The sequence below is a fragment of the Anopheles coustani genome, chromosome 2, assembly GCF_943734705.1.
Source record: "Anopheles coustani chromosome 2, idAnoCousDA_361_x.2, whole genome shotgun sequence".
In the NCBI taxonomy this organism is placed as follows: domain Eukaryota; kingdom Metazoa; phylum Arthropoda; class Insecta; order Diptera; family Culicidae; genus Anopheles; species Anopheles coustani.
The window spans coordinates 88,644,916-88,658,039 of NC_071289.1; the positions used below are offsets into that span (position 1 = coordinate 88,644,916).

General features: G+C 43.6%; 1 protein-coding gene across 4 annotated transcripts in view; it reads right to left on the reverse strand.

Moving 5' to 3' along the window:
* Positions 1-107: 107 nt before the first annotated feature.
* The window catches only part of LOC131267731 (AF4/FMR2 family member lilli-like), a 169,911-nt gene continuing 156,894 nt past the window's right edge, over positions 108-13,124 (reverse strand). For all 4 annotated transcript variants that reach the window (XM_058270675.1, XM_058270678.1, XM_058270676.1 and 1 more), the window contains 4 exons: positions 9,584-9,631; positions 6,129-6,280; positions 5,977-6,043; positions 108-5,905 (listed from right to left, as the gene is read on the reverse strand). In XM_058270675.1, the coding sequence (XP_058126658.1) occupies positions 5,861-5,905; positions 5,977-6,043; positions 6,129-6,280; positions 9,584-9,631 (312 nt within the window). In that variant the 3' untranslated portion in view covers positions 108-5,860. The remainder of the gene's footprint in view (positions 5,906-5,976; positions 6,044-6,128; positions 6,281-9,583; positions 9,632-13,124) is intronic.

Genomic DNA, 13,124 nt, shown 5'->3' on the forward strand with positions numbered 1-13,124 from the left:
TGGGTGTTGTGTGTTCTGTGTTGTGTATGTTTCCTGTGATAGTGTGATAGAACACACTTTTTAGTAGCTTTTAATATTTTATGCTTTCTGATGCTGAAAATCCTCTCTTTGGACATTCTACTAAACTTTTATGTTTCTATTGGATGCATTACTGTTGTGGTTTGTTTGTTTGTTTGTTTGTTTTTTTTTTTTAAATATTTTTTTTTTGTGTGTGGTTTTTGTGTGGCACCTACATTCACTATTGTAGAATGAATATTTAGATTTCCTTTTAAATCGTGTTTTGCTTATTTGGATCTGGACCGAGCGAATCGACATGAACCATTTTCTGCGGTTGTTCTGTGAGTATCAATGTTGCTTGCGAAGAGTGTTTTTCATCCTCACCCGCTGTGGACAGAATCCAAATATGGATATAGCCTTCCGGTTCGGTTTCTACTAGTGTATGTATTGTACTACTTTATGTATCGTTTTAGATCGAACGGGTTTTCTGCGAGAGGAGGGAGGCATGCTTGCATTGGGGATGAGCGTTCAAGTATGGCCTCGTAATGCTACGGGAACTATGGTTGATTGGTAGTGACGGACGGGGCAGGCTCCATGCATGCCCCGAGTTTGGTACAATTTTGCTCACCTTCTGACGGTCCATGCCGCTTCCTACTATTTTCGACTAATGCGTGTTTTACTCCGTGAGTTTCCCTCTTGTGCTTCTACAGCCATATTTTGTTTCTGGGTTTCGGTGTTAATAACACTATACCACTATGCCTTTTGCTTTGCTGTGAATTCGCTACTGGTTTGTGGTACTTCGGAGTTCTATTTCTTTTCAACTTTTATGCTTGTTCGGGTGTCCTTTTTGTAATGTGGGGAAATTTGTTTGATTTATTTCATCTGTTTGATGACCGTGGATTGTGTTTTATTTTGCTGCTCTTGAATCACATGCCGGCTCCTCTCATTCGACTTTTGGTTTATATGTTTTCCTTTGCTTCACACCACGACACGTGGTGGGGTCGTTCTTTGTTTGTTAAGCTGTAGTAAAGTCCATGTTTTTCTTTGATGTGGTGGTTTTAATTCTTTAATCATGCCTTCGCCCTTTCTGTTTTGCACTACGAATAAGTGCTTTTGTCGTCGTTTTGTGGCATTCACCATTAAACACTATGAATAAGAATAAATTTATATACTTTTGTTATGCAGTGGAGCATTTTTGTGTTTTTTTTTTGTGTTTGTATGTTTTATATTCTTCCATTAATAGTAATAATTTGGCGAAAACGAGAGCTTGTAATTACACACAATCGCTCTATCTCTCTCTCTTGCTTTTTTGTTCCTCTCTCTTTATGTCTCTCTTTCTTTCTCTTTATTTTTAATTTCTTAAAATTTATGTTCTAACACTGTTTAGCAGATTTTATTCTTGTTTCATCTTGTGTTGCCCATTCAAGCGCATCGCTTACTTCTGTGTTACCAGAGCTTGCTGTTCCTTATCCACGTCTTTGCGCTGGGAAATCGTTGCTCCTGCGAGCGAAAAAACGGGACTGCACTACGAACTTGTCAAGACTTGTTTTTCCTTTCTGCTCGGAGCGTAGTTTTGTAGTTGAGAATTACTATATCAATATCGAATCTATCTTATCATTCACGCACGCTCTATACTACCACTATTACACTGAACAGGACGATGTGGAAGGTAGGAAGGAAGAAAGGAAGGAAGATACTTGGTGGATGCGGCGGTGGCAATCAGTAAAAGATCTCTTCAAACGATGCCCGCACAATAATCGATATCGAATTAAAAACAGTGGACAGCGGATCGGCTACAGTATAATATTTTGTTTGACTTGAGCTTCATGGTTTTGTTTTCGTCTCCTTGTCCATTGTCGCATTGGTGGTTGCATGCTCCCCAGAAAAAGGGAAGCTAATGTAATTTTTTGTTCAATTTCATTTCACCATAGCATTTACACATTCAGCAGATACCAGCTGATTTGTATCGGTTGTTTTGAAGAGCTTTTCCTCTACTTTGCTATTCTTTTTATATGTTGCTAAAGTTTTGAATTATTTTAAAGCTACTTTTTTAAACTTTGATTTTTCCTTCATTTTCTGTTTTTTTTTTTGAGTCAAGCTTTGTTTAAAAAGCTGCACCAAACCTAATCGCTATTACATTTGTATGATTTTCTTGTTTTCTGCATTTTTTGCTTTCATTATCTGCCCCATGAGAAATACGTTTTGAAAATTCGATCTCTGATCGATTGCATTCTACGTTTCAGGACGTTACTTTTTTTTTATTAAAACCATACTACGAAAGGAGGAACACTGGTAAAAGGGAGACCTATTTACACGGAGCGTGCGGCGTGTAATCAACGAGAGGAGGCCGTCTTGCTGGAGCAAAGCCCTGCAACAAAGCTTGCAATTTTGTTCAGTATAGCGGTTTAGTAGAAAATATGCGTATAACAGCAACACAAAGATTCAAGTGTCGTAGAATAAGCTCGTTCGAAACAACTATGGTAGCACGCGATCGATATCAAAGAGCAAACACACTGTACCAAGGATCAGTAAAAGGATTTCATTAAAAGTTATAGAAAGAAGAAAGGGCGCAAAAGGTAAAACTCTTTTAAAAACTTATTCTGAAAAAAACGGGTCGAGTGAACTAAAATGACAAGGTTACTCTTTCATCGTTAAAAGGAAATATTATTTTATATCTATCATTAAAATATGAGAGGAAGTAATCAAATATACGTAAACGAGTTACATAACGCAAAGCAACAGCGATAAGGCGTGCGAGTTGCAGTGCCGACTAACGATTAATATGGCTGCGTTCACGTTTGAGCGACGCGTTTTGACGATATTCGCCAGCATTTGTGCACTGCTGAGCGGAAAGAAGAAGGTTGATTTTCCTTCCGTTTCTCTTATGGCTTTATCAGCCGACTTTTGACACACTGTAGTTCGATCATGCCTCTCGGCATGTATCTGCCGGTTGCTATCGTTTTGTGATAATTCATACTCTCTTTCTCTCTGCCCTTTACATTGCTTGATAGTACCTACAGATTACCATTAGTTAGAATCTACTCTAAAACGACGCGTACGATGACTTTGGATTTCTCATTTGTTTTGCTTTGCGTTTCTTTTATGCGTTATGTTTGTGTGTATGTAATTTAAATTTCCACTTCAGCTTCGGGCTGTCCTCGGGAAAGGGGTGGGAAGGAATTTTCACTCAACATTCATACATCATACGGCAGACACTCACGAACTTACACACGTTTTTCTTACTTGCACTACACTGCACAATTCTAATGTTTCCGCATCGTTCACTTGCTCCGTGTATCTGTGTCTGCTTCTACTCCTCTTAACGTCTAAGCTACGATCTAATGTTTAATGTATGCGGGGGGAGTTGAAAAATAGCAACTTCACACAAATGAAGTTTCTCCTTTTGAGCGATTTCTTTTACGGCTTTTGCGCTTTGCAGCCAAGTCTGTTCTGATTTTATTTTTCGTGTTAAATTTTGTGTTTTGTGCACGATCAGCACGAGCACTGTTGTTCCACATCCGATGGCTGGATGGTGGCGTAAAGTTCCGGAAGCGGTTAAAAATCCCACCCCACATCTTCTTATCACACATTTCAGCACAGATTTCGATTTCAGCGGAAGAGTATGCGGTTGATACCGGGTTGTTTTTGTTGTAATGGTTACAATATTTGTTGTTTAATACAAATGTATGTGAACGAATCTTTCCTACATTGGAAGAACCAAGAACAACTACTTTTACATTACATATTGTGTGCTTGAAAAACCAGGTGTAGAACGAACAAAAAACAAGTCTAATTTAACAACGTATTAAAGTAAATATGTAATAAATCGTATTTTCAATCTGAACATTGAACTACTGCTAAAGAATCGTATTTTATTTTTGTGCCACTTGCGAGAAACAAACTTATGTTGTGCCTGTGAGAAGATGGAAGATCGAGCTTACATCGAGTACACTTTCTCGCTCCCGAGTCCGAAACAGTTGGAAGTGTATGTTCCTCTTTTATCACAAGTCGTACGTGGGGCTGCTAGGGCTTTCGTGTTTCACTTCCGCAAAAGAAAACTGGTTCGATATTTTGTGCGCTTGAAGATCGTACATGTGCGATGGTCGACGATTGGAAGTGGTCAGACAAATTGTCTGTTAAATAAGTCAGTTACAGCATTGTGTGTATCTGTTTGCTACTATAAACTGATGCAGCCACGGTAGAAGTGTTACTATTTCGTAACACACATGTTGAGCATGTTTTGTTTTGCTTGTATTCTAACCGTGGAAACTGGCAGATACAAAGCAAATCGTATCACACGTTAAAGATAATGGGATTCAACTTTCCTTCAACGTACATTGGAATTTTACTACAATTTTAACCCAACACGCACGCGCCGCTCAGATCATGTGAGGAGTGAGATTTTACGTGTTGCAATGAGTATTATTTTGCCGTTTGCGAAAACTGAACATGCGGAAGGGCTTTGGGTAGAAACGTTCGAAAACTCTTACTCAAAACAAAACGTGACGCAAACTATCTTTATGACACTGAGGTTAGTTACTTTACTGCTACATACTTGGTTTTTTGTCATACTAATTTCCATCCTGGGATCGTTTCATGCTTTCTTTGGTGTATCAACGAAACTATCGACACTGGGACACACCCTCCGTCGAATGGTACGGGTTGTCGCCCTCTGGTTGGGAATAGTTGATCTTGACTTGACGAGCATAACACAGCGCATCCGCACATAACGCATCTGTGTGCCTTTTCTTAGAGAGCTGCCTTGTTTTTGCTAGCATTCGCTAGCTGGTACTTAAGCTCATCATCAGGGGGTTTCACCTAAACCGAGCGAACTAACCTTAAACCGTACCCTAAAGGAAGCGATAAAACAAAACGTTAACCTATCTCTATGCACAAAAAAACGAAACGAAACGAAAGAAAAACAACTCATGGCCATATACAATTTAACCGCAGCTCGCTTCGACCGTTCGATCCGGTCGTAATAATTATAAGCTACGCAATTACAAAGTGCTTATCCGATCGGTGATGTTGGTTTCGTGTTGTGTGGTGTTTAATTGTGTTGTTGTTGTTTCACTTTGTTTATCTCCCTGAAACGGAGAGGATCCGGAGGACTTTCTGCGTGGTTTGTGCGCTTTCGTCGGTGCCTCTTTGTTCCTTTTCCTTTCCATTGTCCTTTGGTTTTTGTTTATATCATTTTCCATTCCCTTCCTTTGCTTAATTTCAATCTCTTACACGAAAGAAAATCGGAACAGCACAAATTTGTGCGTAGTTGTACTGAAAAGCACAAAAGTTTTACGACAACGTAATCAAACTGAAACTAAATTGTGATGCGCAAACCTCGATACGGTCGTACGACGGTAAGGTCGTACCAATTGTGGAGGTCAAATGTTTGGTACTTTTGCGGTACCTTTTTGAGATTCTATTAGTTTTCCACTTCTTCTTCCGTGGTGGAAAGTTGTTGTCGCTGTGAAGGTGTGTGCCGGTTCTATCGCGGTCGATAGGCTATCTCTAGCATATCTAATCTCCTCTGGAGTACGTTCTCTTGGCGCTCAACTGGCCACCTACATAACCGTTCTTCATCATCTATCCGTGTGACCGTCTACTAGCAGGTCTTGATTAGAGAAACACAGGACAACAAGAAAACTAAACTAAACACATATCCAGAAGTCATCCGACACAGCTGTGTTTCTGCAGATGTACCCCGCGCGCGCGTCTGTCGTATGAATCCGGTGGTATCGTTCTTGCTTTGTGTAACCGCCCGCCGTTTCTTTCTCGGGGATTTTGGTCGGGCGTTTTAAGACGAACCCAACGATCCTTTCCTCCATAAAGAAACGATGGCAGAACGCCTTCTAGGTTTTGGAGCTTAGTACGGCGCAAAGCGGTTGTATCCGCCTCGATACATAGTCGCCTAAAAAGAAATAGAAGTTTGTTAGTAAGTTTTTGTGGTTCATGGAGGGAAGGTGATAAAGGGACACTTACCCCGTAGCCGGGTACCGGACCGATACCGTGTCCCAAGTACGGGTCAGCATACTCGGCTCTTCCGTAGCTGTAGGTGGCGAAACAAACGAGCCAATGAGTGGAGTTCGGATAGGGGTCGGAAGGGCTCCAAAGCTCCACCGGATATAACTTACCCAGCGACCGTAGTGTAGCCAGCGACGGTTGGCTGTTGGGCGGCGGCAGCTGCGGCTCCGTAGGCGCGGGCGGCAACGGCCGTGTAGTTAGCGGCAGAGTACGCCTGAGCTTGAGCCTGCGAGAGTGGCGTCTTCAGCAATGGGGCCGCAGCCTGCAAAAGGGACAGGAAGGGAAGAGAGCCGGTTTGTTGTGAGGTGAAAATCAATCTTTCAGAGGTAATCAACTGGCGCTACTCCCGAGTAGACCATGTTTTCCCCCTAGGTTCTCCCGCACCCTGTTCCTAATTCCATCATTTCCGATAATCAAAGTGTTCCATCAAAAATTCAAAACTCAATTCACTCAGCGTGAACTACACCAACCCCCCCTCCTATTGTTGGGATCCGTTTTCCCTCCACCTTCGAGTGTATGAGTCGTCCCGCATTAATGAAATCCAAGCTTGTAAGCCCTCCTTCTCTCCTCCCCAGCCTTCTGTTAAAGCACGATCGGGGGGTGGGGTGGAAAGTGAACCGACCCACCGGGGCTGAGGAAATTTTCTTCACCGGAATCCTCGCAAAAGTTAGTCATCGATTATCACGTTTCACGTGCTCCTTGCCTTCCCGTCCCCCACACCACTGGCGGAATCGGAAGCGAAACGTGCATCGCAGTGGGAACGCCGGGAAAGCCGGAAGAATGAGAAGGTTTGCCTCCCATTACCCATTCTCATTCCTCCTCCCCCCCATCATGCCGGGTGTGTTGGGATAAAATGTGCAAATTAAATTACTTCATCCGAGGAAGATTCTTACGGTTGGTTAGCGCTCATCGGTCGGTTTGGCGCACGGGGATTTGGTTTTGGTGAAACCAAGCGTCGGATCGCTCGGTTGCTCACTCGGTGGCTGGCTTCACGTGGAGTATATGTTAGTATATTCTATTCGGTGCGCTTGGCCAACCTTTAGCGCGATTAGAAGCGGCAAAAAAATCTGCGGAGGCGGTACGGAAACCATGTGTGTGTTGTGCTCTCGTTCGTAGGTTTTGTGTGGAGGAGCGCGGCGGCGGCTAGAGGAAGGCGATGCCTATGATTACGTATCAGCATCAGAACCGTCCGGACTAGAGACGTGCCGCTACGTGGGTGGGGCGCCGAGGGCAGACAAATTTACAAGGCGATACATACAGTTTCACCAAAATCGCTGCCGTTACCGGGAACCCGGTGAATGATCACGGAATATGTGTGCACGGTTAGTTCAATTTGATGTAATTTGCTTTTTATTATCTATTATGGTAATGGAAATGGGGGTACGGTTGAGTTGTGGGGTTGCAAATAAATTAACACAACTCAAACGCCGTACGGGACACGTGCAAAGGAATAACGGCACGTTTAACATTCTGCACCGTTCCGGGACGCGGTGAAACATGTTATTCGATGAAGGTATTTTCTCCAAATTACATTGGTTACGTTCAATTGCTCGTGAAGTTAAATATACAGTTCAAACATCCAGTCGTTCTTCGTAAATATATTGGCTACATTTCACATAAAAAATAGGTCTGTAAGGGTCGACATGATATACAATGCGGTAATGTACATAATAGTCTTCCGTAGGCCAAAACATTTCCAGCAATTCTGCATCGATAAAATGTGTAGCTCTTGTTAAGTTGTTTACTTCTGCGTAACAAGTAATTATGCCTTGAATATCGTATAGTTTTATATTTTACAAATCATTCAAAATGAAACTAGTAAACATTGAAACCTGTTATAAAACTAAATTGTCCTTGTTGAGCTAGTGTCAAACTTTCCCTAAACATACTTTTTGGGAATGTAATATTAATATCCCCGATGGCTACAAACCCGATCCGTCACAGTTTTCGGGAGGGAAACACTTTCTCCGTACCTCACGCTTAGCAGCTGGGTTTGACCAAATACGTGCGAAGAATAACTTCACCTTTGAAAGCACGCCAACGGCTACTAATGAATGGTATAAGGAAAACTAATGCGTTCTCCTCCGTTGCTTTTCCAGCGGAAAGGGGGAGTCAACCTTCAACCCAACACTGGTTGTTTGTGCCTGTTTGGCCGTTGTTTAGCTCCGTGGGAAGATAGATATGTTTCATCATTTTCCAGATGCGAATGATCATCACGATTCGGGAACATTTGTCCTTGCTCATCCCCTTTGTGCGCCCCATCGCAAGCGGGATTGATGAATACCAACGCACCAAAAGAGAGACCCCGTTCGTGTGTCTGTGCGTACGTGCGTTCCGAGTGAAACCTGGGGAAGGGTGTAACTTTTTGTTTCGCTTCCAGATAGTCACAGCGGCAAACGGGAAATGGATAATTCACAGGACGCAATACTTGCGGATTGAAATTAACTGCGATCCCCCGCGAATGGAGAGAGGGAGAGAGAGGGAGTCAGTAGATGAGGTTTGCCCCGGGAAACATTATTGCCTCATCTGTTCTGCTTAATTAGGAAATCCGAGGGAAAGCGGAAAGCGCAGACCTTGCGCGAATCGAACGGCAATAAATAATGCTAATTTATTAAATCATTAAACCGCACCCGCAACCCTCCCCGCAATCCCGAATTTTCACGGCCCGACTTGTGAACCGAAAATAGCCCCCCCGACTAATCCGAACACCCGGCCCGAAAATTGCGTGATTTGGATTTGCAGATCAGAGTCGTTCCGGCTCGGTGGGTTTATATTTTTGAAGGGGCGTGTTGTGATTCTCGGATTGTTCGTTTCCAAGCACGACTTGTTTTCATAGAGACTGATGAAATGTTTCGTGGCCTTCACCCCAAAACCCTTCCACCAGCGCAACCGGGAGTGAAATGCTGCTGACGTTCGTGTCGGGATAAATCGGGGTGGATAAGTACATCTTCTCGCCAGAAAAAGGGGTCCATTGAAGTATGGCGAAGTTGATCATTTTTCGGTTTTTCTTGGTAAAGTTACGGTAAGCCTTTTCGAGATTTTCCAGATGAAAAACAGTTTAAGCGGAAATGAGGAAAAGGGGGCAAAATTTCGATCCTTTGCAATCCGGGACTGGCTAAGTTCTCCCTCCGTTGCCTTATAGCAGCCCAAAGGGTAAGTGTTCGGTTCAAATAGCTATCAGTGAGCATTTTGCCAGAATTGGAAATTTGATAAAACGGCAGTAAACTTTCTACGCTTGGTTCTACAAACCACTAATGGCTTTTAATTAGGAAAATACTGCTGACGAAAAGGGCAAATCATTCTTAATTCAAAGAATGAATGGCAACTTCAATGGAAGGAAAAGTTCTCTTCACCAAAGGATGCCCTACTTCGTGGAATCATGTTCGTTGATTTCGAAATCATTATCCATCGTTGGCGTAAAATGATAAAAAAATTAAAATTTTGCATCATAATAAACCTCACCCAAAGGAAAAATAAAAGGTTGACGGCAACTTTCCCAGAACACCTAAAATTTTAACTAAACCCCATCTAGCGCTAGATTTGGAATTAAGTAAAAGATACTTACGTTCAAAATCGTAGGTTGAGCTTGAACCTCCGTCACTGGTTTTGCGGCCTGTTGCAAAAAGTAAGGCAAACCGGAAAGAATAAAAACAAACCAACGAAGAAAGGGAGAGAGGAAGAGAGAGAGAAAAAGACAAGATCATTAGTAAAATGTCACAGTCGATGGACGGTTTGAACTTAGTGTTTCCCCGAGAAGATTAACAAACATTCCAAGCAATGATAGCTTGAAGATTTTCCTTTCGTTTCGAATATTGATAACTTCAGAAAGAACTAATTTGTCGTGTTTTCACTATGTCACATGTTTTCATTACATAATTCACTACATAATTTTTACATCACTCTGAAAAGTTTGACAAGTTATTCTAAAATGTCTGGGTGTGTACTGGGAGTCGAAAATATGGACCGGATAAATACGGACAAAAGTATTCTGCATAAGAACACTACTCTGTTAAGCCTGAAAAAGCATTTTTAACATTTTGCAAAATAGGCAAAATAAATTTAAAAAAAAATGAACGATTGCTAATAATGAATCATTATTGGAAGAGTTATTACCGATCGTTTCGCAGCATATTGTCGGGGTCAGTGTGTCCTCTTTTTTTTAAACTGCATTTCACATGGGAATTCAACGGTGCACGGGTTTTATGTTCTATCTTATGCTCTCCGATGGTGTAAAATATATTATGTATGGCTTTGGATTATTATGTCACCCATTTACTTCCCGGGCTGTAGGAAAAATCGCTTCCAATCCGGATGGCACCAGCTGGCTTGGGGGTGGGAGATTTCAATGACACTCGATTTATGATCTCGTTGTGCGCGTGTTAAATCGCTTCGCTCCCGAAAGGCCATCGGGAAATAATGCTCCCCCCTGGGGACACGCGTGCCCGGGTACACGCTGTACACCGCCAGGTGTGGAATATTGGTGGTGATTGAATTTATCTACCACGCGAGCCAATGCCATTTTTGCCCCAGCGTTTTGCAATTTGAACAAGATTTACAACATTCTATTGAATCAATGCTCGCCCGCAGGATCCAATGAGCTCCGGTTATGATTGGTGGGTTTTTTAGAGGTAGGAAAGGGGATTTGGAGGGAGAAAAATATCGACCGACATTCGCCCTCGTCATGGGTCGTACAGCTTGCGACACCACCAAATGTCCTTAAACGAAAATTGGCACATTCATGTTTCGCCGTTCCGCGAACGTCAATTTCGGTTTTACAAGACGACGGAATGATGTCGCCTCCGGGTGAAGGAAAATGCCCACAACAACGGACGCACGTCCTCGGGTGGAGAAGACCGGGGAGCATAATGGCAACATCGGTGATCAATGCGTGCCATGCGGTTGCTTGCCCCAAGATTGACACATTCCCGGATCGGGTCGCCCGTCGGGAGGATAGGGCGACGTTCGACCTCAAAACCAATGTGCCATGTTAGGCCGGGGAAAGACGTCGATCATTATCTCGGTGGAAAATTGCTTCTAATCGACGGTAAAACGTTGTCCGTGATTTGCCAAATTCTATCGGTTTTTCGAGGTTTGATTCTTGTCGGTTTTGAACGCACACGTGGGACACAGAATGTCCAAAATGCTGGAGTGGAGGGACTGTACAGTGGCTGGAGTTGGTAGACGCGTCCATCAAGGGTATGCCACACGACGTGACGTTTCCCAAACACCGTCGCAGGGTCTGTGCCTTGACGCAGATGGCATTTGATGGCCATTTAGCTGGAGGGTATTTTCACCCGAGGCCGGCCTTTCATCTATCCGGATAAGCGCCTGTGGCAGCCTTACAATTGCGCACAGCACTGTAGGTTTTATAAAAATGTGCGTTACATCAAACGAATTGAAATATTGAATTTTAACTTTAAACATGTAGTAGTGTGCTTAGCGTAATTTAGGAAGTAGGAATAAAATTCGATCCTTTCCGATCTCAAACTTCGTCGCGAACGGTTCGATTAATTTGTGAGAAAAGAACACGCTAAAGTGGTGACCCCGACGAAAGTGACCCGACGACCCTGTGAATAAAAAATCTACAAAAAGTGACATGGCAACCGAAGACAATAAAACTCCTGTCGCTGAAGGTGTCAGCGGGCACGCGGAACCGTTCGTCGAATCTGTTAAAGTGCCAAGAATAAACCCGCCCAGCATGATGGATACCAATATCGAGACTTATTTCCTCTCGTTGGAATTTTGGTTTGCAGCATCGGGCATTAGTTCCATGCATGACGCACGTCGGTACAATATCGTAATGGCGCAAGTGCCGCCCAACAAGCTAACCGAGTTGCGCTCCATTATCGACGGAACACCGGCAAGTGAAAAATATTCGTATATAAAACGCAAATTGATCGAATATTTTGCCGATAGCCAACAGCGCCGCCTCCAACGTGTACTATCAGAATTACCGTTAGGAGATCAAAAGCCCAGCCAATTGTTCAACGAGATGAAGCGTGTGGCAGGCAATGCTTTAGGCGAAACGGTATTGCTGGATTTGTGGGCTGCTAGGCTGCCGCCGCATGCACAGGTAGCGGTCATTGCTTCTCGAGGCGATGCGTCGGACAAGATAACAATAGCCGATGCCATCGTTGATTCAATGGGCCTTCGTAGAGTGGACGCCATCGATCACGTGCAAACGCCGACACCAACGACACCTGTTCGAGAAAAAGCGGTCATTGACCCAATTGCGGAGCTTACTCGTGAAATCGCATCGTTATCTAAGCGATTGGATAAAGTATTGCACACCGGAAAAAATACACGTGGGCGATCGCGTTCACATTCTCGTGGCGGAGAATGGAACAAAAGTCGTCACGAAAGAGATCCTTCGAACGGACCTTGTTGGTACCATAGAAAGTTCGGGAACGACGCCCGAAGGTGCCGAAAACCATGCACCGCCGGTGCACGTGGTCCAACAAGCCAAGAATGAGGTTGCTCAGCTGAAGCAGTGGGGGACATCGGCGAACAATCCACCACTGCCACAATCTTTCGCTTACGGGTAACGGATTCGACCACCAGGAAACAGTTTCTGATCGACACGGGAGCAGACGTATCCGTGGTGCCGCGAGGAATACATTCAGCGAAAGTGAAGCCCTCTTCTTTAAAATTGTTTGCCGCGAATGGAACACCCATAAAAGTTTACGGAGAAGTACTATTGAAAATAAATCTTGGTCTTCGTCGAGAGTTCTTATGGAACTTTATGATTGCGGACGTGCAATCAGGAATAATAGGTGCAGATTTTTTAAGTCACTACGACCTATTAATCGACTTAAAACGCAATCGTCTCATCGATAACACCACCTATCTCGAGTCAAGCGGATCACTCGACAAAACCAGCACGCTTTCCGTAAAAACGTTTTGTGAAGTATCGCCGTATGCAGATCTATTAGCCGATTTCCCGACAATTACCCGTCCCGCTACCCCGGGAGCAGTCAACGGATCGTCGACTTGCCACCGCATCGAGACTACTGGCCAACCTGTTTATGCTCGACCGCGACGCTTGTCACCGGACAAGTTAGAAGCAGCTCGTGCGGAGTTTGAAAACTTAATGAAGCTCGGGATTT